The sequence below is a fragment of the Balaenoptera acutorostrata genome, chromosome 5, assembly GCF_949987535.1.
Source record: "Balaenoptera acutorostrata chromosome 5, mBalAcu1.1, whole genome shotgun sequence".
In the NCBI taxonomy this organism is placed as follows: Eukaryota; Metazoa; Chordata; class Mammalia; order Artiodactyla; family Balaenopteridae; genus Balaenoptera; species Balaenoptera acutorostrata.
Genome location: NC_080068.1, coordinates 54822269 through 54848159, shown reverse-complemented (window position 1 = coordinate 54848159; position 25891 = coordinate 54822269). Strand labels below are relative to the sequence as shown.

General features: G+C 39.0%; 2 protein-coding genes across 2 annotated transcripts in view; one reads left to right on the top strand and one right to left on the bottom strand.

The window, feature by feature from the left end:
• Window positions 1–481, bottom strand: part of GRSF1 (G-rich RNA sequence binding factor 1) — a 50617-nt gene extending 50136 nt beyond the window's left edge. The window contains exon 1 of the mRNA XM_057546353.1: window positions 371–481. The gene's annotated coding sequence lies outside the window, so the exon portion shown is untranslated. The remainder of the gene's footprint in view (window positions 1–370) is intronic.
• A 184-nt stretch (window positions 482–665) lies between these two features.
• The window catches only part of MOB1B (MOB kinase activator 1B), a 66214-nt gene continuing 40988 nt past the window's right edge, over window positions 666–25891 (top strand). The window contains exon 1 of the mRNA XM_007193575.3: window positions 666–988. Within this exon, the coding sequence (XP_007193637.1) occupies window positions 975–988 (14 nt within the window). The 5' untranslated portion in view covers window positions 666–974. The remainder of the gene's footprint in view (window positions 989–25891) is intronic.

Genomic DNA, 25891 nt, shown 5'->3' with positions numbered 1-25891 from the left:
AAAATATTCTAGAAGCTAGAAAGAATTTAGTCCCCCCTTATAGAAGGACTTGCATTTCACATAGTTAAGGGGCCCAGGGCAAGGCTTTAGAATCTATTTGCTCCATATAACTTGAATATGTCACCACAGCAGTTTTCCCAGCTGCTGATGACAGCCTCACTTGCCTGTTCAGACAGTGATGGACCCTAACCATCTCCTTGTTTAGGGTTTTAAAACATGCCCATAAAACGACAGGGACCTTGAAAGCCCATTTAGATCCTTTCCTCTCTTCTGGCGGAACCACACCCAAACCATTCCAACCAGATGAAACTCACTCCTGTTTTTACATACGTAGCAGAGAGACTCCATAACATTTCATCTGGGCACTCACAGTGGGCAGAACTCTGGTGGCAATTCCATCCCTCACTGCAGGACTCTGACATCCCAGAGTTGCAGCCAATTTCCTTCCTGACCGCTGAAGCCCAGCTAAGCAGCTCGGAGCGCTCTGCCACGACCCCCAACCGGGTGGACTGGCCTCGACCAACCGGGTGGCCCCAGCACACTTGCGGGGCGTGGCCCGGGGCTGCAAAAGTGTCCAGAAAGTAGGGGACCCGGGGCCGCAACGGGAGGGGCAGGGTGGGCGCGCGCCGCTCTCGCGAGAGCTCACGGAGTCGGGGCAGCGAGGGGCTGGAGACGAAGTGCCGGGGGAGCAGCGCTGCGGTCGCGGTGGTTGTTCTCTGTGCAGGAGGCGAGTGGCCCTTTCCCCGCCCCTTTTTCCTTCTCCTCCCACTGAGTGACTCAAGCCTGGTGCTTCCCACTTCCGCCCCCTCTGCCAGCCATTGGAACTAGCAAAACCGAACAAGTTGCGGCCGCCGAGCAGCCGGCGCTCCCCGCCTCCTCATCCTCTCCTTCTTCTTCTCCTTGCCTGGCCGCCGACGTCGCCGCCACGCCGAGGCCTCGCGACCGCCGAGCCCGCAGCCCACGCCACGGCCGACATGAGCTTCTTGTTGTGAGTAGCCAGGCCCAGCGCGCACCGGCTTTGTTCAGAAGACCTGGGCCGCGGGTCCCCCACCCCTCTCCCAGCTTTGCTCCTAGCTGCTTGACCCGGGCGTCCCCACCCACCAGGTCTCGGGGAACCTGCCCCGAATGCTCGCGCTGCCTGACCGCCGCCGCTTCCCCGGCCCGCTTCGAGCAGGCGGGGAATCCTCCGGCCCCCAAGGAGGCTCTTTCTCCCCGGACCCCAAGTCCCGACATACCCCGATGCCTGCGTCCGCATTTCTCCATCACCCCAACCTTTCCTCTCGCTCTTCTCTTGCGTTTGTTTGCACGCTCTATATAGATAGCTCCCACTCTTCCGCAAGACCCGTATCCGACGCGTGCCCGGTCGCCTGTCTCCGTCTCCCCTGTTCATTGCTTTTTTTTCTGGGTCCCAAGCACAGAAGATAGAGCTTCTACTTTCTTCCGTCACCCCAGGACCCTTTTCATTCCCCACTTAGGTTTTAGGAGTGGGAAGTTGGGGTGACAAGTCTTGTGTATTTAACACACGCGGCTGCTTGCGCGTCAGGATCCTTTGGTGACAACCTGGGGTCTTGGGGACTGGAGCGCCTTGCTTTCCCGAGGTGCCCCTCCTCCCAGCGTGCTCCCCTGAAGAGTATGGGCTCTATCTTTTTAGACAACCACCATATAGGGTCTGGGTAGTGTGCTCTGGGTTGATTAGGGAGTTGTTTTGCAAATCATTTGTAAACGCCAACTCAACGTCGCATTTAGTGCTCGTCATTATTTCCCTTATCGTTTATTGCAGACGAGTTGAGGGGGATGGGCAGAAAGATGGGGTGGCCGGATGGGAGTATGGTGGCAGCAGACAAGCCTCAGGTCCTCCGAAAACAAGACCTTACACCCTGGGGAATTACTCTTTTGAAGGCTTCGCTGTGATTCACCTCTGTTTAATCTGTGGTTAGAAAGCTAATAAAAACTCGGAGATTGAAACCCACCCCATATGCTCCTTTACCGTTGTGGAGAAAATTAGCATTTAAAGATTTTCTTCTTTCCCCACCTCCCATAATTTTTCGTCATCACATTGGCACCTGAATCCTGAGAATTTAATTAACCCTTGTTTTCACAAGCTTATGTCTAGAATGTTAATCCTTTTTAGGGTGTTTAAGCAAAACTGAGCCATCACAGAGGCTAACCGGCAGGTGGACTTGCTAATATTTCTAATATGCACAGGGGGTGCTTGGCTTGTGTCAACCTGCCTAACACATTTGAGCTTATGAAACCTCTTTCTTAGGCTCATCCTAGAAGTTGATTGTGAGTTTGTCAGATAGGTAGTACTAGATGAGAGGACTGAGTGACTTCATAAACATCTTTGCTTCCTATTTTAGTTTGAATCAAGATAGCCAAGCATCTCCACTTGAAACTTCTCATCTTGAGTATTTTTTGCATTGCTGTTTTCTGATTTCTTCAAGAATTTAAAAGCTGTCTTTGAAATAGCAATGTAGATATGTCCTTGACTGCTTCTGATGGGCCTGTGTCTCTTGGAACTCATAGCTAAAATTGTTTGAAGCAGGGAAGAACCATATTTGGCTGAAACTAGGGGATAGAGAAGGTTTGGGTGGTATTTTCTGAACATAAATACAATAGTATCCTGCTTTTCCCTGGCTCAGTAATAATTACAGAAATGTAATGGATAAGTTCATTATCCTGAAGCATATTAGCTGCATAAGAAGAATCTTGCCATAACTAACGTAGATAGCACATTAGAGGGTTTGTACTATTTGGAACACAATTTTTCAGTCAGGTCACACGTAGCAGTTAATAAATTCTCAAGATATTTTGCCCGTGTGCTGCTTGACAGTCCAAAAAATTTAATCTAATATTTTTGGTTTTGATTTTTGTCCACCGATAGTTTAAAATCTGAAGTGAACACCTCGTAAGTAGAAATAATTATTATCAGAAGTGAAAGAACAAAGTTTTGGTTATTATCTATTTGTTATTTGGTATACTTTCCTGAATATTATTTCTGTACCAACAGATAAGCAGAGAAAATAAGAGTTGCAGTTTAGGAGTTAAATACAAATATTTCTCTCCAGTTCTTGGAAGCTTATTTGTAAAGTGGCTATAAGTGGATGAAGCTGCAAAAATAAGGGCAATGTGCGATAGGGTTATGAAGGTGATGACTCACAACTCTTGAGGGCTTTAAGATAGAAGAAAATTATTGATTTAAAAAACATCATTCATTGTGCAGGCACTGGTGTAGGCACTGGTTCAGAATAAATTTGCACTGCTTTGATTCTAACTGGGACAAACCTTTGGTTGTGCTGCATATTGGCCTGTGTGTGTCTTCAAATTAAGCTAAACTCCCAGATAGTGCATACAAAAACTTCACAGGAACCTAATTTAACTTTGTAGACTCAAATCTTTAAACACATCCATAGTACCTGCTGTGTGCTAGGCACTGTGCAAGATGTGAGACTCTAGAAATGGTGGACAGTGTATAAACAGTCATCTGTAATAGATGCAATACAAGCATAGGGGTCCAAAGAATACAGAGCATTGTGTTCTATTTGAGCAGGGGGAAGATTTCATGGAAGAAGTGATGGATAGTTAATGGAAGGTATAACAAGAGATCTCTAAAAGGGTAAGGGGAAATGGGAGATTTCAGTTAGAGGAAACATCATGGAGGCATGAAATTGCCTGTGAATTCTCCATTTTCCGGTTTGTTCAAGAGGCTGTAGAATTTGGGAGCTAGATGGGGTCTATCAGTAACACAGTGTAATCCTCTCTTTTTTGCTAAAGTGGCAAAATCACCAACCTCACGTTACTGGCCTAATTATTGGCCTGGGTAGAATTGGAACACAGGTCTCTTGACTTAGGGTTTTTCCTCTCCTGACATTTTATGCATATAAAGTTGAGGGAGATTTAGGATCAGAGTGAGTTCTTAACAGTCATTCAAAAAATATATAGAGTGTTCTCTATGTTTCTAGCATTTTTAGATTGCAAGTCTCTTCTGACATGGAATTCCACAGAAACATTTGACTAGGAAAAAACCAAGGTGTAATTTCCTAATGTAAGACTGCTTGGTTGGAACAGAGTTAGAACAAATATAGTTAACTTTAAAACAGAAGTTTGTAGGAAGGTGGTTTAGGAATGAGAATGAATATAAACCAGGTCTGTTTCTGTATAGGAAGAAACAAAGAGGTTGGGAACGGAAGGAAATATTTATTGAACATTATGCTAGACAGCTGCCATTTGTGTTTTCAAAAGAATAGCAATTTGGGAAAGGGGACCCAGGATTTTAGCTGTGTTTATATGTGTCTCTCTCTGTCTCCCTCTTCTACTTCTCTCTTCTCTCTTACCTCCTTCTTTCCTCCAAACACCTCCCCCCGCCCCGCCCCCCATACCAGCATCTTTGTTTTCAGGCAGATGATTCAACTGATTTTAGTACTTCAGTATCCTCACCTGTAAAAGAAATCAATAATAAAAATAGCCTGCTAAGTGCTTACCATGTGCCAGACACCAAATGCTTTAGATAAGTAACTCAATTTAATAACTAGTAGGAACCCCATTTTTACAGATGAAGATACTGGCAAAGAGAGGTTAAATAATTTGTTCAAATTATGTAGCTAGTCAGTGGGGTTGCTGGGATTTGAATCCTGGCAGTCTAGATCCAGAGAACCTACCTCATATTACCTTATCTCTAATTGATAAAATTATATAAAAAGGTGGTATTCAGATAGGCCTTGTTTTTTTTTTTTTTTTTTAATATATTGAGGTAAGGCAACGAAGAGGGTTTGAGAGCAAGGCAGAACTGCAGGAAACAGATTTATTTATTTATTTATTATTTATGGCTCTGTTGGGTCTTTGTTTCTGTGCGAGGGCTTTCTCTAGTTGCGGCAAGTGGGGGCCACTCTTCATCGCGGTGCATGGGCCTCTCACTATCGCGGCCTCTCTTGTTACGGAGCACAGGCTCCAGACGCGCAGGCTCAGCAATTGTGGCTCACGGGCGTAGTTGCTCCGAGGCATGTGGGATCTTCCCAGACCAGGGCTCAAACCCGTGTCCCCTGCATTGGCAGGCAGATTCTCAACCACTGCTAGGCCTTGTTTTTTTTGTTTGTTTTTTTTTAGGCCTTGTTTTTAAGAGAAGTCTTTCATGACCAGGTATTAATATCTCACACTGTGAGGACTGCTTTCTAAGGATCATCAAGAATATAATGGTGGAAGAGAAAATAGAAACCTTTAAATTTAAATAATACTTTAAAATTATTTTTGACTTTTATTTTTAGTGTAAGAATAATACTAGTTGATTCACTTTGTTATACAATGGCAACTAACAACAGTGCAAAGCAATTATACTCCAATAAAGATGTTTTTTAAAAAAAGAAAGAATAATACACATGTTGGAGTAATTACAAAATACTTCTAAGAAAAGGAAGAAAATAAAAATCTCTCATAATCACACCTTCAGAGATAACTATTGTATTTTGTGATATCACTTCCTAATCTTTTTTGTCACGTTTTTGTTTGTACATGTGTAAAAATACACAAATGGATCCCTACTGTCCATAGACCAGGTTTTTCACTTGTGAAGTTTTTATGTCAGTATACTTCTACAGCATCACTTTGAGTGGCTGTTGACCAAGTATTATCTTTACAGTTTTGTTATCTGACCAACCAATTTAATATGTTACGCTTTTTCGGGGGTGGGGGGGAGGGAGTTGAAGTAAGTATGGTCATCTTTTCAGAACTATAGTTTTGGGAATTGCAGATATCAGTACTTGGCTGGCCTTAGTTTACTCTTACCATCTGATACAGGATTGCTTTTCTTTTACACTACTGAGTGCAAAATAATTACTATGTGATTACTTTTACCATTAACGACTTTTTTTCCTTGATGTAGTTGAAGAGTTTTTGTACCTTTGGAGTTTCTGATATATGAAAGCACATGTAGTACTTCTCTTCAACTGTATATTTGATTAGGAGGTATTAAAGCAGAATACTTGTGTTACTTCTTGAAAAATATAAGAAAAATGGTACCTATAAGGAATGTTAAGTCCTATAGAGAAGTTTTAAACTCTCCTGTCTTGCAACATTCCATTTTTAAAAAGATTGAGATATAATTGATGTATAACATTAGTTTCAGGGGCATATCTTCCATTTTTGTTTTGTATCAATTAACTAACTTAAGGCCATCTTTTATAGCATGCTTAATTAAAGTGTAGCTGTGAAACCTGTTCATTTGCAGAAGTGATTTTTAAGTTTTATTTTGAAACATTTTCAAATTTTTAGAAAAGCTGCAAAAAATAGCACAAAGAACTCCTATATATTCCTTATCCAGAGAACCCATTTAGTTTCATTAGTTGCTCCAATAATGTCATCCTCAGCAAAAGGATCCAGTCAGCAATCATGTATCACACCCAGTTTTGTGTGTGCTGCCTTCTTCAAACTGAAACATTACCTTAGTTTTTCCTTGACTTTCAGGATTTTTATATCTTTGAGGACTACAGGCCAGTCATTTTGTAGAATATCTCTCAGTTTGAGTTTTTCTGGTGTTTCTTTGTGGTGAGACCTGGTTGTGCATTTGAGGCAGAAGTATCACAGGCGTGATACATGTTTTTCTTACAGCATCTTATCAGGTGCACATAATGTATGTTTATTCATTGTTGGAGATGGTTCCTTTGATTTAAGTGTCTATAAAGATTCTCTAGTATAAAGTTATTATATATTTTTTCTCTGTGATTAATATTTTGTCGGGAGCTATTTTTAGATTATGTAACCATCTCCTTCCATTTTCACCTACTAGTTTTAGTGTTCATTGATATTTCTTCTCTATATTACTACTATGATGCTTGCCAATATTCTAATTCTGTCATTGCGTTTACATTTATTATTTGACACTTTTACTGTAAGGGATCACTTATTCTTCCCATTTATTTATTTTTTTAGTATCAGTGTGGACTCATGGGTTCCTATTTTATTTAATGAGTTATAATCTATAATCATTACTTATTTTGGTGCTCAAATTGTCTCAGTTTTAGCTAGTTGGAGTCCTGTTCAGGCTGGCTTCTGTGTCCCTTTGATTTGTTCCTGTCTTTCTCTGAGTACTCCGTTACTTTCCGGCACAACCAGATATTCCAGGTTTATCTTTTTTTTTTTTTTTTTAAATTAATTTATTTTTGGCTGCATTGGGTCTTCGTTGCTGTGTGTGGGCTTTTTCTAGTTGCAGTGAGCGGGGGCTATTCTTCGTTGTGGTGCACAGGCTTCTCATGTGGTAGCTTCTCTTGTTGCGGAGCACGGGCTCTAGGCACGCGGGCTTCAGTAGTTGTGGCACACGGGCTCAATGGTTGTGGATCACGGGCTCAGTAGTTGTGGCTCGCGGGCTGTAGAGCGCAGGCTCAGTAGTTGTGGCGCAGGGGCTTAGTTGTTCCACAGCATGTGAGATCCTTCCAGACCAGGGCTCGAACCCGTGTTCCCTGCATTGGCAGGCAGATTCTTAACCACTGTGCCACCAGGGAAGTCCCCCAGGTTTATCTTATACTTTCTCTGCCTCAGTCCTGGAACTGGCCATTTCTGTAAGGGCCTTGGTTCTGGCCAGTGATGAATAGTATTTGGAAACCAGAATTTAGGTGCTAGGTGTGCTTATTACTACATATGTTTTGCTGCTCCCAGGCCCTCTCATTGGACAATGCTAGAAAATACATACCCATACAAATTTACATCCAAATATTTCATTCTATATCTATCCATATATACCCAATGAGCTCACACTAATTCCTGCAATTCTGAGCACAGGGTTCATCCTAGTCTTATCCCTTTATGTATTTTTCACTTTCTCCTTTGTCACTGAGAAACCTGGCTCCCATTATCCTCAATATACTTATTTGTTCAGACCTCTGTATATATAGCTATTCTTCTAACTCTGCATGGCCACCTTCCTTGTGGCTTGGCGTCCAGCTGTCATCTAGCCACCATTACTCCTCTCCTGAGCATGTCTGGACCCCTCCTTTGGCCATATTAAGGATGAAAGTAGTCTGAGACTCCACTATGTGTGGTATGAGTGTGATAGTAATCTAATTCTTTTCCCCATGAATCCTGTGTTTAGGACCAATACCTCATAGAGATGTTGGGAGGATTAGATATCCTGAATGTAAAAGGCCTAGCTCAATGTGCAGCAGTGATATCTAGTTCATTGTCAATATCTCAACAGTGTGATGGTTGCTTGTAGCTGTTATTATTTTTTATAAACATAGTCATCATTTCTGATTACTAAATCATAGCCAATTTCTGTAGGTTTATTATCATATGTATTAGTGTTACTTTGCTCTTCTGAAGTTAGAACTTAAAAGCAGGAGTTTGAAGGTAAACAAACATTATTTGGGTAATAGTCTAAGTACCTCATAGTCAAGCAGCCTTATTAATATTTGTAATGGAAAGACTGAATCTTATTTTATTGCTACTATTGTTTTATTTTTTTGCCTAAGTTCTGTTGTTGTTCTCAAATTGGAATTTGATGAGAATAGTTCAGTAGTTATAGTATTGGGTGTTAATTTTTGTGTGTTTCTTTGTAGAAATAGTTAATGGTTTAACTTAAATAATTTCTTAGTATTCAGTATAAACATAGAATAAAGTGGAAGCAGTAGCGGTAAAAGTCTTTTATGGCAACTTTTCTGGTATCTCGATGCCCAGATCATGTTCCACACAGATGGGCAGCAGCATGACCTTCTCTTTAGAGAATCTGTTTGTTTGCTGGTGCCTTGTAGCATTAGATTTAACTACTGAAATAGCTCTTTGTTTTAAAACTCCCTGTTGGTTATAGGTTGTACTCACGTATGCCTGGTTCCATTCTCCCTAACCCTTCCCCACACCCTGCCAGATGTTCAACTGGTTCTCTTATTTTCAACTCTTAGAAATTGTACTTTTGAGTCAGTGAATAACACCGATTTGTCAAAACTGAAGTCTCAACCGGAACACAGCATTGTTTTGAGGACTGATGCTTGTGTTTCCACTCTATTGTTAAGGACTCCCAAAGGGGTCTTATTTGTCAGAATGTTCAACCTTTTAATCAGTCCTTTGTTAACCTTGTCAATTTTTAATTTGAGAAATGGCAAGTTATCAAGAACTGAAATAAATTTTTTTTTCAGATTGTAGTTAGAGCCAAACTATACCAAAAAGTACAGTTCTAAGTGGCTAGACATTTGGGAACCAAAATGTTCCTCAGTTGAGCTGTATTAATTTTAGCTTTTGCCAATCTTGAGAAAGAAAAACAGAGCTGGAGGAATCAGGCTCCCTGACTTCAGACTATACTACAAAGCTACAGTAATCAATACAGTATGGTACTGGCACAAAAACAGACATATAGATCAATGGAACAGGGTAGAAAGCCCAGAGATAAACCCATGGACATATGGTCACCTTATCTTTGATAAAGGAGGCAAGAATATACAGTGGAGAAAAGACAGCCTCTTCAATAAGTGGTTCTGGGAACACTGGACAGCTGCATGTAAAAGAATGAAATTAGAACCCTTCTTAACAACATACACAAAAATAAACTATAAATGGATTAGAGACCTAAATGGAAGGCCAGACACTATAAAACTCTTAGAGGAAAACATAGGCAGCACATTCTGTGACACAAATCACAGCAAGATCCTTTTTGACCCACCTCCTGGAGAAATGGAAATAAAACCAAAAATAAACAAATGGGACCTGATGAAACTTAAAAGATTTTGCACAGCAAAGGAAACCATAAACAAGATGAAAAGACAACCCTCAGAATGGGAGAAAATATTTGCAAGTGAAGCAACTGACAAAGGATTAATCTCCAAAATTTACAAGCAGCTCATGCAGCTCCCTATCAAAAAACAAACAACCCAATCCAAAAATGAGTAGAAGACCTAAATAGACATTCTCCAAAGACGATGTTCAGATTGCCAACAAACATATGAAAGGATGCTCAACATCACTAATCATTAGAGAAATGCAAATCAAAACTACAATGAGGTATCACCTCACACCAGTCAGAGTGGCCATCCTCAAATCTACAAACAGTAAATGCTGGAGAGGGTGTGGAGAAAAGGGAACCCTCTTGCACTGTTGGTGGGAATGTAAATTGATACAGCCACTATGGAGAATAGTATGGAGGTTCCTTTAAAATCTAAAAATAGAACTACCATATGACCCAGCAATCCCACTCCTGGGCATATACCCTGAGAAAACCATAATTCAAAAAGAGTCATGTACCACAATGTTCATTGCAGCACTATTTACAATAGCCAGGGCATGGAAGCATCCCAAGTATCCATCAACAGATGAATGGATAAAGAAGATCTGGCACACATATACAATGGAATATTACTCAGCCATAAAAAGAAACAAAATTGAGTTATTTGTAGTGAGGTGGATGGACGTAGAGTCTGTCATACAGAGTGAAGTAAGTCAGAAAGAGAAAAACAAATACCTCATGCTGACATATATATATGGAATCTAAAAAAAAAATAGTACTGATGAACCTAGGGGCAGGACAGGAATAAAGACGCAGATGTAGAGAATGGACTTGAGGACACAGGGAGGGGGAAGGGTAAGCTGGGACGAAGTGAGAGAGTGGCATGGACATATATACACTACCAAATGTAAAATAGGTAGCTATTGGGGAGCAGCCGCATAGCACAGGGAGATCAGCTCGGTGCTTTGTGACCACCTCGAGGGGCGGGATAGGGAGGGTGGAGGGAGGGAGACCCAAGAGGGAGGGGATAGGGGGATATATGTATATGTATAGCTGATTCACTTTGTTATACAGCAGAAACTAACACAACATTGTAAAGCAATTATACTCCAATAAAGATGTTATAAATAAATAAATAAATAAATAAATAAAAATGGGGAAAAAATTTTAGCTTTTGCTCAAATGGTAGCATATTTATAAGGTGTTGGGACTGTATTGTCACGTGATAACTGTAGGTTCTAGAGATATCTTTACCTTTTTTTTTTTTGTCATTCAGTATTAAGGTATCACTGTCATTTTATTTAGCACCGTTGGGATGAACGGCTACTCTTGACCCTCTGGTGACAGAAGGCCACCCCCAGGACTGAGGAGGTCATATCTATGCATAACTATAACTCTTTTTTTTTTTTAATTTAAAATATGTTTATTTCTGGATTCTTTTTGGCCACACTGCATGAGTTGTGGGATCTCAGTTCCCTGACCAGGCATTGAACCCTGGCCATGGCAGTGAAAGCATGGAATCCTAACTACTAGGTCATGAGGGGACTCAAATAACTATAACCCTTGAGAAGTCTACTTTAGACACTTAAAGTGAGGAGCTTTAGCATCACTTAGGAGCATGTTAGAAATGCAAGATTTCAGACTCCAATCCTCGAATCAGAATGCATTTTAATAAGATCCCTTACTTTAAAAAGCACCTTCAAGTTTTAGAAGCTTTAGACAATAGTAAGTCGATGGATGCCTATGTATTGAGTTAAATAATTCAAAGTAAGGTAAAGAAGAAAAAAAAATCCTTGGGATTCAGTATAACACTGAAGAAAAATAAAATACTTGAGACTCAGTATAATACTACCTCTGTCTTTAAGAGACTCTGTGAGGCCCTGACACAGATTCTTTGCCTGACCATACTTTGGTCAGGTCTTGAACTTTCTAATAGGTGCATCTGTGCACTTCCTTGTAAAGTCTGGTTTTATCAAGAACCCTGCTAGTTAGGTTAACCACAATCCCCTACCACCCTCAACATCTGATCAGCTTCCTCCTCTGCCACCATCCCTCAGGTGATGTATGGATCACCCCTGCCTGTCTTCAGCAAGAATCCTGTTAGGTCAGGGGCTTCCCTGGTGGCGCAGTGGTTAAGAATCCGCCTGCCAATGCAGGGGACATGGGTTTGAGCCCTGGTCCTGGAAGATTCCACGTGCCGCGGAGCAACTAAGCCTGTGCACCACAACTACTGAGCCTGCGCTCTAGAGCCTGCGAGCCACAACTACTGAGCCCACGTGCCACAACTACTGAAGCCCGCACGCCTAGAGCCCGCGCTCGGCAACAAGAGAAGCCACCGCAATGAGAAGCCCGCGCACTGCGACGAAGAGTAGGCCCCGCTCGCCGCAACTGGAGAAAGCCTGCGCACAGCAATGACGACCGAACACAGCCAAAAATAAATAAATAAAATAAATAAATTTATTAAAAAAAAAAGAATCCTGTTAGGTCAGTTTAACCAGAAACACAACACCCCCCTCCCCATCCCCTTTCCCCCCCAATATTTCCTCTTAGTAATTTTTCTATCCACTCTCCCCCGCACCATGCTTCTTCGTTATACATTCCCTCTTGCCCATGCTGTATTTGGAGTTGAACTCCGTCTCTCTCCCATACTGTAAAATCCCATTGCAGTAGTCCCTATACCTACCTCATTGTTCCTGAGTAAAATCTGCTTTACCATCTTTAACAAATGTCAGTTAGTTTTTTTTTTTATTTTCTTTAACAGCCCTCAAGGTTAGGTTCTCTGGTTGTCTTTGCACACTTGTAATTATTTGTAATTATTATTTAAGGTCTTTTCCCCCTTCCTGGACTGTAAGTTTCATAAGGTTTGTTCACTGTTTTATTTCCCAGCATGTTAGTACCTTGCTTGGCAAATATGTCCTCAATATGTAAATATGTTTGATAGACTAAAGGTTGTCATGGAAAGAACAGTGGCCTGTAAGTGAGGACACCTGGGTTTCAGAGTCTTTGGTCTGTCACTAGCCATGTGACCTTGGGCACGTCACTTAATTTCTTCTGTTTCCTCTGTTTACTGGGAGGAAAGGAATGCCTATTCCATTGGGTAACTGCGAGAATTAAATGAGAGAATGTATATGGAGGTTTTCAACAACCAGAGGGTCCTGTGCAAACCCTGTTAGTATCCTTGCTCATGAAATTCCCAAGCCCAGTATGTAAACTCTTTCTGAATTCAAATGTTGTTTAGCCGTCTTAACAAATGCATGGTATTGCTGCATAATATAATAAATATTTATTGGATTCTCCTGTGTATAAACAAAGTGTTATTAGGTGCTGGTGGTAGGAGGAGAAAGGTAGGGATTCAGAAATAAATAAGATGTGTTCTCTGTCCTCAAGAATCTTAAAATTGGAGACCAGCATATTACATGGATGTACTCTTCAATAAAATTGTTGTAAACTCATTAGTTTTAAGTCCACTGGCTAATGAAGGTTAAAGATTATTGATATTCCAGTGAGAATACAAACTTCTTTGGGTGTAGGTGTGAAATAGTTGCATTCGGTATTTATAAAAGTTTTGTGTCTGGTATATTCATGTATTCAAAACAGCAGAAATTTTGCAAATATGTGCTTCTGTATTTTTAGGCAGAGGCCTAAAATATGAATTTGGATGAATTTGGGGGCCTGCCCTGCTTAATTTTGCACTGTTGCCACTATTGCTCCACTCCAGCATCGCGTTTTTTAATAGGGAAAGGAGGCGGCTGGAATCCTTGGGCCCACTTTCTTCCTGCAGTTTACTTGGGCTTCTCAGGTAGGGATTAGAATGGGCTGGAAGTGACTGGCAGAGTCCCAAGGCATAGAGAGCCGCCATGATAACGGTGTTTGCTAACACTCCAGCCTCATCTGCTCCTTGCTTCCATGCATTCCCTGCACTGAGCTTAGCCATTTTATTTGCATTTCTTTCAACATGCATTTTTCCCACGTCTGCCTGCTTTTGTAAGTGCTGATCCTGTTGTTCTGGCTGGAGCCCTTCTCCATCCCACCTGCATTTCTTTAGTTCAGGAGCCGACTCTTTTTCCCTGACCTCTGGCCCCTTCCCAATTCGTTCGGTACCATTTCAGTGTCCTCCATAGTCCTTATTATAGCTCGTATCAAAAAGATATTGTACTTGTCAGTTTTCAGGCCTTTCTTCCTCATCAGAGTATGTGACCTCTTTGAAGATGCAGCAGTTTCAAAAATTATTTTTAAATCTCTACCATCTAGCATAGTGCCTGTTATATATTACATACTTGGTAACAAAAATTTTTTATATGGTATCACATGTGGAATCTAAAAAAATGAGACAAATAAACTTATTTACAAAACAGAAATAGACTCACAGACTTAGAAAACAAACTTACGCTTACCAAAGGGGATGGGGCGGGGAGGTGTGGGGAGAGATAAATTAGAAGTAAAAAAAATTTTTTTTAACAAATCAATGACATTTTCAAGTATTTACATGGTGGTAGGTGGAGGAGATATGAGTGATTCCCTTCATTCTGCTCTAATTTTTCCCTTCCAAAGACTTTTGGGGAGCTAGAAATAGGTGGCTGTTGTGCACAGAAAGATTTGGAACACCTGTTTATTGGATCTTTATTTTACAGTTTTGTAGAGACCTTGTTGTTTTACCCTTTTTCCAAGAATCAATATATGCCAGGCACATTCCCTACCTGCCACTATAAATGGCATTCCAGTAGCAGTGAATGTGAGTGCTCATATCCCTGCATCCCCACCACCATCGCACAGCTAGGAATAATAATTGTGAGAACTTCTTGGGCTTCAAATATATATATAAATATATACGTATATATGTAAATATGTATAAATATATACATATATATGTAAATATGTCTGTACATATAACCAAGTAAACAAGTTAATAGTAAAGATTCTTCCAAAGAATTTCTGTCCTCTTTCTCTCTTTTCCTCCCTTTTCTTTCTTTTTTTTTTTTTTTGCAAATTTTTTGGCCACGCCACGAAGCATGTGGGATCTTAGTTCCCCAACCAGGGATCAAACCCACACACCGTGCATTGGAAGCACGGAGTCTTAACCACTGGACCGCCAGGGAAGTCCCTCTTCCTTTCTTTTTTTATTGAAGTATAGTTGATTTTACAGTTTTGTGTTAGTTTCTGATATACAGCAAAGTGATTCAGTTATACATATATATATTCTTTTTCATATTCTTTTCCATTATGGTTTATTACAGGATATTGAATATAGTTCCCTGTGCTATACAGTAGGACCCTGTTGTTTATCTATTTTATATATAGTAGTTTGTGTCTGCTAATACCAAACCCCTAATTTATCACTCCTCCACCTTTTTCCCCCTTTGGTAAGCATAAGTTTGTTTTCTATGTCTGTGAGTCTGTTTATGTTTTGTAAGTAAGTTCATTTGTGTCATATTTTAGATTCCACATACAAGTGATATCATATGGTATTTGTCTTTCTCTTTCTGACTTACTTCACTTAGTATGATAATCTCTGGGTCCATGCATGTTGCTACAGATGGCATTATCTCATTCTTTTTTATGGCTGAGTAGTATTCCAGTGTGTGTGTGTGTGTGTGTGTGTGTGTGTGTACACACACACACACACCCACACACCCATATTTTCTTTGTCCATTCATCTGTTGATGGACATTTAGGTTGTTTCCATGTCTTGGCTATTGTAAATAGTGCTGCAGTGAACATTAGGGTGCATGTATCTTTTCGAATTATAGGTTTCTCCAAATATATGCCCAGGAGTGGGATTGCTGGATCATATGGCAAGTCTATTTTTAGTTTTTTGAGGAACCTCTGTACTCTTTTCCATAGAAGCTGCACCAATTTACATTCCTACCAACTGTGTAGGAGGGTTCTCTTTTCTCCACACCCTCTCCAGCATTTGCTATTTGTAGACTTTTTAATGTGGGCCATTCTGACCTGTGTGAGGTGGTTCCTCATTGTAGTTTTAATTTGTTATTTCTCTAATAATTAGTGATGTTGGGCATCTTTTCATGTGTGTATTGGCCATCTGTATATCTTCTTTGGAGAAATGTCTGTTTGGGTCTTCTGCCCATTTTTGACTGGGTTGTTTGATTTTTTGTTGTTGAGTTGTATGTCCCCTTTATTTCTAATGGCATAGTTAGGGTGTTTGCTTTTATTGCCATCAACCTTTTTTCTCTTTTATTTTAAAAGGGGAAAATAATATCTTTTATGTTAAAATTGAGAGTGTAGTTTTTTAATAAGTGAAATTTAAAAATTAATAGTCATGTGAAAAGTAATGGTAGAATATAATTTTAAAATTATTTAATAACTTGGTAGGAAAATATTACTTTTCTCCAGGATAGGCACAGATTATCTGTAGAGGTGGATTTTACAAAATGAGGTATTTAACTCCAATCAGATTTCTTGTTTCTAAGTTATCTTTCTGATATTTTAATGCGGATAGGAAACTGATAATTTAATGCAAATGATAAACATGTTTGGGAGGCAGATGACATACTTGGAGCTGTAAAAATGACCTGTAGATTCTGGAGGTAGATGTAAAACTGCTTTTCACTTGTTACTGTCAACACATTTATTGTCTTTCTCATGGAGTTTGATAGAGAGCTTCACCAGGCGTTTTCTTTCTGGATTATTTCAAAGTGGAGAATCTTTTCCCCAAACTTTGAGTGAATAGTAGTGTCTAATTGCTCGTGAATCTGAAGAATATGCCTTTATGATATGCTTGTTGTTTTTGAGCACTTACAGGTCAAACTGTTATAAGCATGAGTAAGTTATGTGTTATAAAAACTCAGAACACTCTTACTTTATCAGTAAATACTTTGCATAATTGTGTGTGTGAGGAACCCTGCTAGCCTTAATGAATTTGTTCTTTTTATGGCAGTTCTGATATTTACATTTCACTTAGTTCAAAAACAAACTGGAGAGAAGAGGGGAAGATTTTTTCATTTAGTTTTATGTATTTTTTACTTTTTTCTCCTCTTTTATGGTTTTCACTCATTTGTGTTATTCTCTCTTACTTTTAAATAGTCACAGTTGAAGCCCTTTCCAGGTACTGGGGAGCATTACTGAATCTCAGATAATGTGAGATGTCACTTTTTACAGTTGACTGTATTAGGATTAAAGGGGCTTTTTTTTTTTTTTTACTTGTGTCTTTCCTGGAGTTTTATACAGCCCTTTCTTTGCCTTGTATTCTCAGGTTTGGCTGCATCTGTGTATTATTTTCACAGGGACTTTCCTGACATCACACTGATATCCACCAGCCGTTCTTGTTTTTAGCCTTCCTTTAGAAGCATCATGATTTGTCCTGTGCTTGGGCTCATGCTTAAACCATTGGTGGTCTGAAAGATGGAAATCCTTGCTTCTGAACAGAAAGGGAGAATGAAACAATCTTGATTAAAAGAAATATTTTCCCTCAGTTCCTTTATAGAAGAATTCAGTTATTCTTGTGATCTGGAGTGTGTAAGTTGGGCAAAATCGTACTTTTGTGCCTCGTTTTCTTATTTCTAAAAAAAACCAGTTTTATATTTGACAGCATTCAGTGTTTCTTCCTAATGGTGTTTGAAAAGATTTATGGTGGCTTGTGGGATTGGTAGGAATGAGATTAAATCTCTGGAGAAATAATTTACATTTAGTGATTTTTAGGAATAGAGAAGATTTTGTTCCAACCTCTTATTTTTAGATGAACCAGTTGAGACTCTGGGATCTTGTGATTTTCCAAGGCTACACTTAGTTATATAAACAAATTCTAATGAAACTAATCTTGATTATACCAAGAATTCCAAGTGTCTTACTATTTTAGTTGTATTTTTTGACATTACATGACTTCACACTTTTTACAATTGCTTATTAAAAAAGGACAGTATGTAGCTATAACAAAGCTTATGTCTATGATGGACCTTCACTATGAAGGATAAAGAGATGGTACAGATATATTTAACTGGTATCAATTATTGAGCACTGATTGTGTACCAGCTTAGGCTCTGTATTTCTATGCATATCATTTGGTTTTCAGAACCATCCCACATGGTAGGTGATATGATTTCTCTTTTTTGCAATCAGAGCGATTAAGTAACTTACCCAAAGTCACCCAGCTAATACAAAGCAAATTAGGGATTCCAGCCTAGAGTACCCAACTGTAAAATCAAGGTTTCTCCTATTCCTGATGAAGTAGATAATGCTCAAGTTAAATAATAACGGTAGATGGCTTTTATTGAGCCTTGTGCCAGACATTGCAGTAGTATTTTACTTACTGGTTTCTAATCTTTGAAACAACTCTGCAGCATAATGCTTTCTTCATTTTCAGATGAGGCAGATAAGTCTCCAGAGAGGCTAAGTAATAAGTAACTAAGTCAAGGTCTTGCAAGTAGTAGAGGTGCTCTGTGATTCCAGGGCCCTAGGTCCAATCAGCATCAGTGTTTTCCCACTACCCTGTGCTGCATGCTACTTTTACAAATTTCAACTTGATGTGTATTTAACTGATGGCTTTTGGTTTCCTCAGGGACTATTGGTATATCAAACTGATTGAATCTGGCAAGTTTCTAAGGTGAATTTATGTTTTTGAAACAATTTTGATAATAGAGCTAAGGATGATAGCAATAGCAGCCGCCAGCTAATAAGCCATTAGGAGAAGTCTGCATATATATAGGTGATTTTGGCTTACTTATCCATAGTGTACTGTAAATAATACTGGGGTCAGAAATATATTGCACAGTATGTTTAGATTTTAAAGATAGAGCAGTTCATTAACATTTCTGTAAATAACCCAATTTTATTGCCATGTTTTGGTAAACATTCAAACATTTTTATTAAGCTTTCAAACTTTTTAAGTTTTAGTTTTAATTTTTGTCAGTATTATACATGTACATGATTTAACTTAGAGTCAAATAGTTTTATAAAGCTTGTCATAAAAACAATCCCTCTTTTCTTGCTTCTAGTTACAGCCATTTGAGCTCTTTTTCCTGATTGTTTTGATTTTTAATTTCTTATCTCTAACTAGTTTATATTGTTACATATTGATTTTTTCATTTCTAGGCACTAACTATTGAATTCTTATTATGGAAGAAGAGACTGTCACCCCCTCCTATACCATATATATATATACACACACACACATCCCATCCTGCCTGCTTCTCAATATAACAGTTAATACTATATAAACACTATTGACAGTTGAGCCAAGTATGTACTGTAATTTTATTTTTCCTTTCCTGAACAACTTTATACTGTTTCTGGAAATTTTTTGTTTTATTTTCTGTGTAGTCAATACTTCTTTTAACCCCCAAACATTCCCTCAGTTAACCTTCAAATACATTCAGATTCTCTCACTTTATCTTCTTGAATAGTGTCTGTTGGGGCTTTCTGACCTGCTCCAGTTTGTTGGTTGATGTTATCTAAGTCTTGTTGTGTAGCTGTTATTTTTGGAATCTACCTTCACCTTCATTCTGGGGATTCCCCTTGCATGGTTTTTGGTTGGATTTCTTCTTTCTTGGGTCTCACGTCCTGTCGCTTGGTTTACTCCCTTATTTGGGGCAGACTGTCTAAAAGCTAACTAAAAACAGTAAGTGGAATGTTAATATTTTGAGACCTCATGTGTCTAGAAATATATTCTACCTTCATACTTGATTGATGTTATGTCAACGTATCAAGTTCTAGGCTGTAAATTTTCCCACAGAATTTTAATTTTAATTTATATGGATGAGGTGCTCCACTTGTTATTGAGAAGTCCAGATGCCTTTCTGATTTCTGATACTTTGTATGAAACTTGTTTTTTCCCTCTGGACTATTGTAAGTTCTTCTCTTTGTTCTGAGATTTCATAATTGCATCTTTGGTTGTGGGTCTATTTTCATCCACTGAGTTAGTGGTCTCTCTTTCAGTCTAAAAAAGGCATTTTGGGGACTTCCCTGGTGGTGCAGTGGTTAAGACTCTGCTCTCCCAATGCAGGGGGCCTGGGTTCCATCCCAGGTCAGGGAAGTAGATCCCACATGCATGCTGCAGCTAAGAGTTCTCATGCCACAACTAAGGAGACCACCTGCTGCAACTAAGACCCGGCACAACCAAATAAATAAAAGGAAGAAAGAAAGAAAGAAAGAACGAACTTGAGAAGAAATTTAAAAATAAATAAATAAAAAGGCATTTTCAATTCTGGGAAAATTTCTTGGTTTATTTCCTTGATAAAGTATTTTCTTGATAAAATATTTCCTTGTTTTTCTGTTATATATTTCTGGAATTCTTATTACTTGGATATTGGGCCTCCTGGACAGATCCTTGATATTCTTCTCTTACATCTCTTTCTTTGTTTTTTATTCTTTGTGTTCCAAGAGATTGCTTTATATTCTATTCTTTCTATTATGGTTTTCATTTCTGCTACCATTTTAAAAAATTTCAAGGGTCCTCTTTTCTTTTTTATATATAGTATTCCTTTCTCATTTCATGAAGCAATATTTTTTTCCTATCACTGAGGATATTAATTTTAGGGGGGCATTTTTATTCTTTGCCATTGTCTATCCTTTAAGTTGCTTTTTTCTGTCTATTTTGATGTCTTGTTTCACATTAGAGGCTTCCCTCAAGACCTGGTAACCCTTTTGCTTTCTGCTTTTATTTACAAGTAGGGCAACCGAAAAGTGAATTGGAACTCTGTGCATGTGTGTGGTGGGCATGTCAACTGTGGGATTTGCTGAAGGGTGATATGGCTAGGCTGTTACCTTGAAGAACCCCTAGGATAAATTACTTTCTAGGTCTTTGTGTGGTGTGGTCAGATTTGCCAAAAAAAAAAAAAGCACAATTGGTCTTCACTTGGAGATTATTATCCCGACTGCAAGGTTCTGGGGATCCTGCTGGGGTAAAAGGCTAGAGGTCTCAACATTGATTTTTTAAACTCATCTAATCACCCAGTGTTAAATATGGTACATCTGCCTGCAACTGGGCTTGTGACTGTATCTCCCAAGGCAGACACCCTCTCTGTTTTGCCCTCTTCATAGAATAAACCTTTAGCTTCTAGTCTTTTCTTAGGATGGGGGGTAGTACAGAAGCCTACTGTGTAGATTGCAGAGGGGGTCTGGGTGTGTAACTCCTTCTTAAACAGACTGTGAAAGTCTTGTTCCATCTTCACTCCTACTTCCAGAGTATCCTACTTGTACTGATTCCTGAATCTTTTATGGGATCTGTTGTATAAATTGGGTTGCTTCCAAGTTTAGGGTTAGGTTTCCTTAGATATGTGTGGGTTTTTTAAAATTAATTAATTAATTAATTAATTTTTGGCTGCATTGGGTCTTTGTTGCTGTGCATGGGCTTTCTCTAGTTGCAGCGATTGGGAGATACTCTTCATTGCACTGCACAGGCTTCTCATTATGGTGGCTTCTCTTGTTGAGGAACATGGGCTCTAGGCGTGCGGGCTTCAGTAGTTGTGGCTCGCAGGCTGTAGGGCACAGGCTCAGTAGTTGTGGCGCACGGGCTTAGTTGCTCCGCGGCATGTGGGATCTTCCCGGACCAGGGCTCGAACCCGTGTCCCCTGCATTGGCAGGCGGATTCTTAACCACTGCGCCACCAGGGAAGTCCTTCCTTAGGTATGTTAATCCAGTTATTTATTCATCTACTTTCTAATTCCTAAAATTGTTGTTTTCTCCTCTTTTATTCTTTTTATCCTTGTGGGATTGATTTTTTTTTTAACTTCACTTTATTATCACTTTGAGTAGGGAGTGGAAACTAATGTGTGTTTTCGGCCCACCATCTTTAACCATCACTCTTCAAGATAATCTTCTTATAGGTTCTGATCCATTTTATTGCCATGTTCTGTTAAGCATCCACAGGTTTGTGGTGTCTCTAAGAGAAAGGAAATTATATCACTGTGTTAAACTACTCAATGTTTTTTGAGTTCTTTGTTACTGCAATGTATTAGTAGGTAGCAAGTCTAAGAGTCCTTTTCCACCAAACAGAGTTCAATAACTCTAATTTGTACAAAAGTGCAGATTAATGTAAATTTGAGCTGCAAGGAACTTTTATTTATTGTTTATTATCAGTCCTCACTGATATTCCAGATTATTCAGGTTATGCTTCTAGAGTATGCTTTCGCAGATCTCATTTAAACTTTAATTCCTTTGACCTGAATTATTCATTGGTTAAAATTTATCTCCAAATCAGGAATTATCTGTTTTATTTTAAAAAAAAAACAAACAAACACAACAAACAAAAACCAATTAGCTGCATTTGAAATTAGATTTATAGGAGAAAAATGATTTATTGTAACTTCTGTATTCATGTTTCTAATATATTCCTCCAGTTCCAGTAATAAAAGAAATGGCTTTTCCTGTTTCCCAGGACACTTTATCAGTTTTTATAGGCATTAACATGGGCTTCTTTATTTTCTTAAAACTATTAATTTAATGCATTGACGTTCTTATAAATGCCGTGGTTTTGAACTCTAATATAAATTACTGTACAAGTATGAACAAAGCTCTTTCTATTAGAGTTACTATTTAATAGAAAAAGAATAAACCATAGAATACAAACTGTAGATGTTTTTAATTGAATAAAAGACCTATACTTATCATCTTAACATCTGTGTGTTTTTATCCTTAAGAATACATCTAAAGGATTAGAAAATAAATGTGGAGCTCTTAGAAGATTTCAGGAGAAAACGAATGTTCTCATGATAGCCTGAGAGAAGGGAGACAGACGAGGGCAGGAGTTCTTTTTCTGGGTTTATGAGCAGGTTTTAGCACGTCCCTGAATTCCTGTATGCAAAATATTATGTCTCTAGAGAGAAGGTTCATAAGTCTTTCGGATTATCAGAGGCTCAAAATAGATTAAGAACTAGAGGTAAAAAGGTCAGTAAAGAAAAAATTGTATACATTTTTAAGAACATTACACGAGGTATTTCCATCTTATGTACTTAGCTACAACTATGCATGTATAGTATGTACTATGCTTCTGTATCTATTATGACTGGGCCTATTTGTATAAGCTCAGAATATAAATTTAGCAAATGTTGTCAAAATGTTTGCTTTTACTTTACCGTTTTTGACCTGGAGTCCTTTATCAGTTTAGCTCAACAAACTTTTGCTGAGGATCTGTTCTGACCTAGGCCTTCTGCTAGGTTCTGGAGATGCAGTGATGGCTTGAAACAGTCCTGGCCTTTGAGAATCTCAAGGCGCATTGTAAAATAGAGACACATTTTAGTGTTCTGTGTGAACATGGAGAAGGCATCCTTAACATAGCTTAGGATATCAGTGAAGCTTCCTGAGGAAAAATCACCCTTGAATTACTTCTCTAGGGATGACTGGTAAAGAAAAGAAAGTTCAGTTAAAAGTGTATGAGATTAAAAAAAAAAAAAAGTGTATGAGATAAGGATGAGTAGGTTCCATCTGATTTTAACTTTGTCTTTTTTTCCTAGTCAGGCTGGCTTTATTGTAAGAGTTTAACTTCAAAGCATTTAGACCAGTAAAACTGCTGTGTCACTGATTGAGTTGATACCTACTGTGTTACTGCTTCATATTTGCAGGCAAATGATGGACTATAGGAGTTGTAGGTGAATCTTTGCTCTAGTGTTAACTTGAGATCTGTATCTGATGTAAAGATTGTTCCATTACTTCCAAGACTGCAGACTTGATCTTTTGTTGCGCTCTTTATAATGAGCTGTGGTTTTGAAATAGATGCCAGGGAAATTCTCCACTTTTACTTGGGTAGAAAAAAAAAATCCTGTTACTACAAGGAAGTGGTTATTAGTTTTTAAAGTATAGTTAAATTGCTCTAAACTATGGGAGGAAACCGCAACCTATTTAGTTATTACAAATAACTAAATAAAACGAAAAATAAGAGGTACCTCCTCCCTCGCCCTCCCCTCCCCCAATGGGAGGAGTAGGCTTGCTTTGACTGAGATGTCTTGCTTTGATTGACCTATTTACTTATTTATTTAACTTTTTATTTTATGTTGGAGTATAGCCAATTAACAATGTTGTGATAGTTTCAGGTGCACAGCAAAGGGACTCAGCCATGCATATGCATGTATCCATTCTCCCCCAAACTCCCCTCCCATCCAGGCTGCCATATAACAGTGAGCAGAGTTCCCTGTGCTATACAGTAGGTCCTTGATGGTTATCCATTTTAAATATAGTAGTGTGTACATGTTGATCCCAAACTTCCTGACTATCCCTTCCCCCTATCCTTCTCCCCTGGTAACCGTAAGTTCATTCTCTAAGTCTGTGAGTCTGTTTCTGTTTTGTAAATAGGTTCATTTGTATCATTTCTTTTTAGATTCCGCATCATACAGTATTTGTCTTTCTCTGTCTGACTTACTTCACTCAGTATGACAATCTCTCGGTCCATCCAAGTTGCTGCAAATGGCATTATTTCATTCTTTTTAATGGCTGAGTAATATTCCATTGTATATATACACCACATCTTTATCCATTCCTCTGTTGATGGACATTTAGGTTGCTTCCATATCTTGGCTATTGTAAACAGTGCTGCAATGAACATTGGGGTGCATGTATCTTTTCGGGCCATGCTTTTCTCTGGATATATGCCCAGGAGTGGGATTGCAGGGTCATATGGTAGCTCTATTTTTAGCTTTTTAAGGAACTTCCATACTGTTCTCCATAGTGGCTGTAACAATTTACATTCCCACCAACAGTGTATAAGGGTTCCCTTCTCTCCATACCCTCTCCAGCATTTATTGTGTGTGGATTTTTTGATGGTGGCCATTTTGACTGGTATGAGGTGTTATCTCACCTCATACCAGGTGTAGTTTTTATTTGCATTTCTCTAATAATTAGCAATGTTTAACATCTTTTCATGTGCCTCTTGGCCATCTGTATGTCTTCTTTGGAGAAATGTCTATTTAGGTCTTCTGCCCATTATTTGATTGGGTTGTTTATTTTGATGGTATTAAGCCTCATGAGCTGTTTGTAAATTTTGGAGACTAATCCCTTGTTGGTCACATCATTTGCAAATATTTTCTCCCAATCTGGGTTGTCTTTTCATTTTGTTTATGATTTCCTTTGCTGTGCAAAAGCTTTTGAGTTTAATTAGGTCCCATTTGTATATTTTTGTTTTTATTTCCATTATTCTGGGAGATGGATCGAAAAAGATAATTGCTGCGATTTATGTCAGAGAGTGTATTGCCCATGTTTTCCTCTAGGCGTTAAAGGACCTAAGGTTGAAAATGAAATTTTGGTGTCAGGGTTAGGAAATCTCCCCAATCCATCTGTTACTTCTCTTGCTGTAGTTTAAAATCTTTTAGGTTTGTTGCACCAAATAAAGATGATGGGTCAATCCCTTTCTTTAATACTGGGAACAATTGCTCCTTGCAATAAGAACAAGATTTTTTTCTCCTTTCAATATCATTATTTAAGATCATAAACACTTATTAGTAAACCTGTTATGTCCCAGGTTCTTTGTTAGATTCTCGGGATTCAAGGATGACCAAGACATGATCCATATTCTTGAGTAACTCACAGTCTAGTGAGAGAGAGAAAGAAAAATGAAAACAAGTAAGCATGAGGAGGTATTGTTTTAATCTGACCCTTTATGGATTAGTAGAAGTATGGCAGGGAGATTGCTGTGGTCTGAATGTGTCTGCCCAAATTCATAAGTTGAAATCTTAATGCACAATATGATGGTCTTAGGAAGTGAGGCCTCTGAGAGGTGATTAGGTCTTCAGGGTTCCACCCTCATTACTGGGGTTAGTGCCCTTCAGGGTTCCACCCTCATTACTGGGGTTAGTGCCCTTAGGAAAAAGATCCCGTAGAGTTCCCTAATCCCTTCCACCGTATGAGGATGTAGTGAGAAGTGGCCAGTCAGAAACCCGGAAGAGGGCCTGACAGTGCTGGCACCCTGATCTTGGACTTCTGGCCACCAAAACTGTGAGAAATAAATTTTTGTTGTTTATAAGCCACCCAGTCTGTGGTATTTTGTTATAGCAGACTGAATGGACTAAGACAGGGATAAAGTGATGATTATCTATATGTGTGTGTATATGTATATGTATAAGTGCATATACATATAGTCCTTCATTCATTGAGCATTTTTAAGCTGTCATTTCCTATGCTGCGCATTTGCTGTGTGACAGCTACTATAAAACTAAGCTGCTTTAGGGACTTCCCTGGTGGTCCAGTGGTAGAGGATCCGCCTTCCAATGCAGGGGACATGGGTTCGATCCCTGGTCGGGGAACTAAGATCCCACA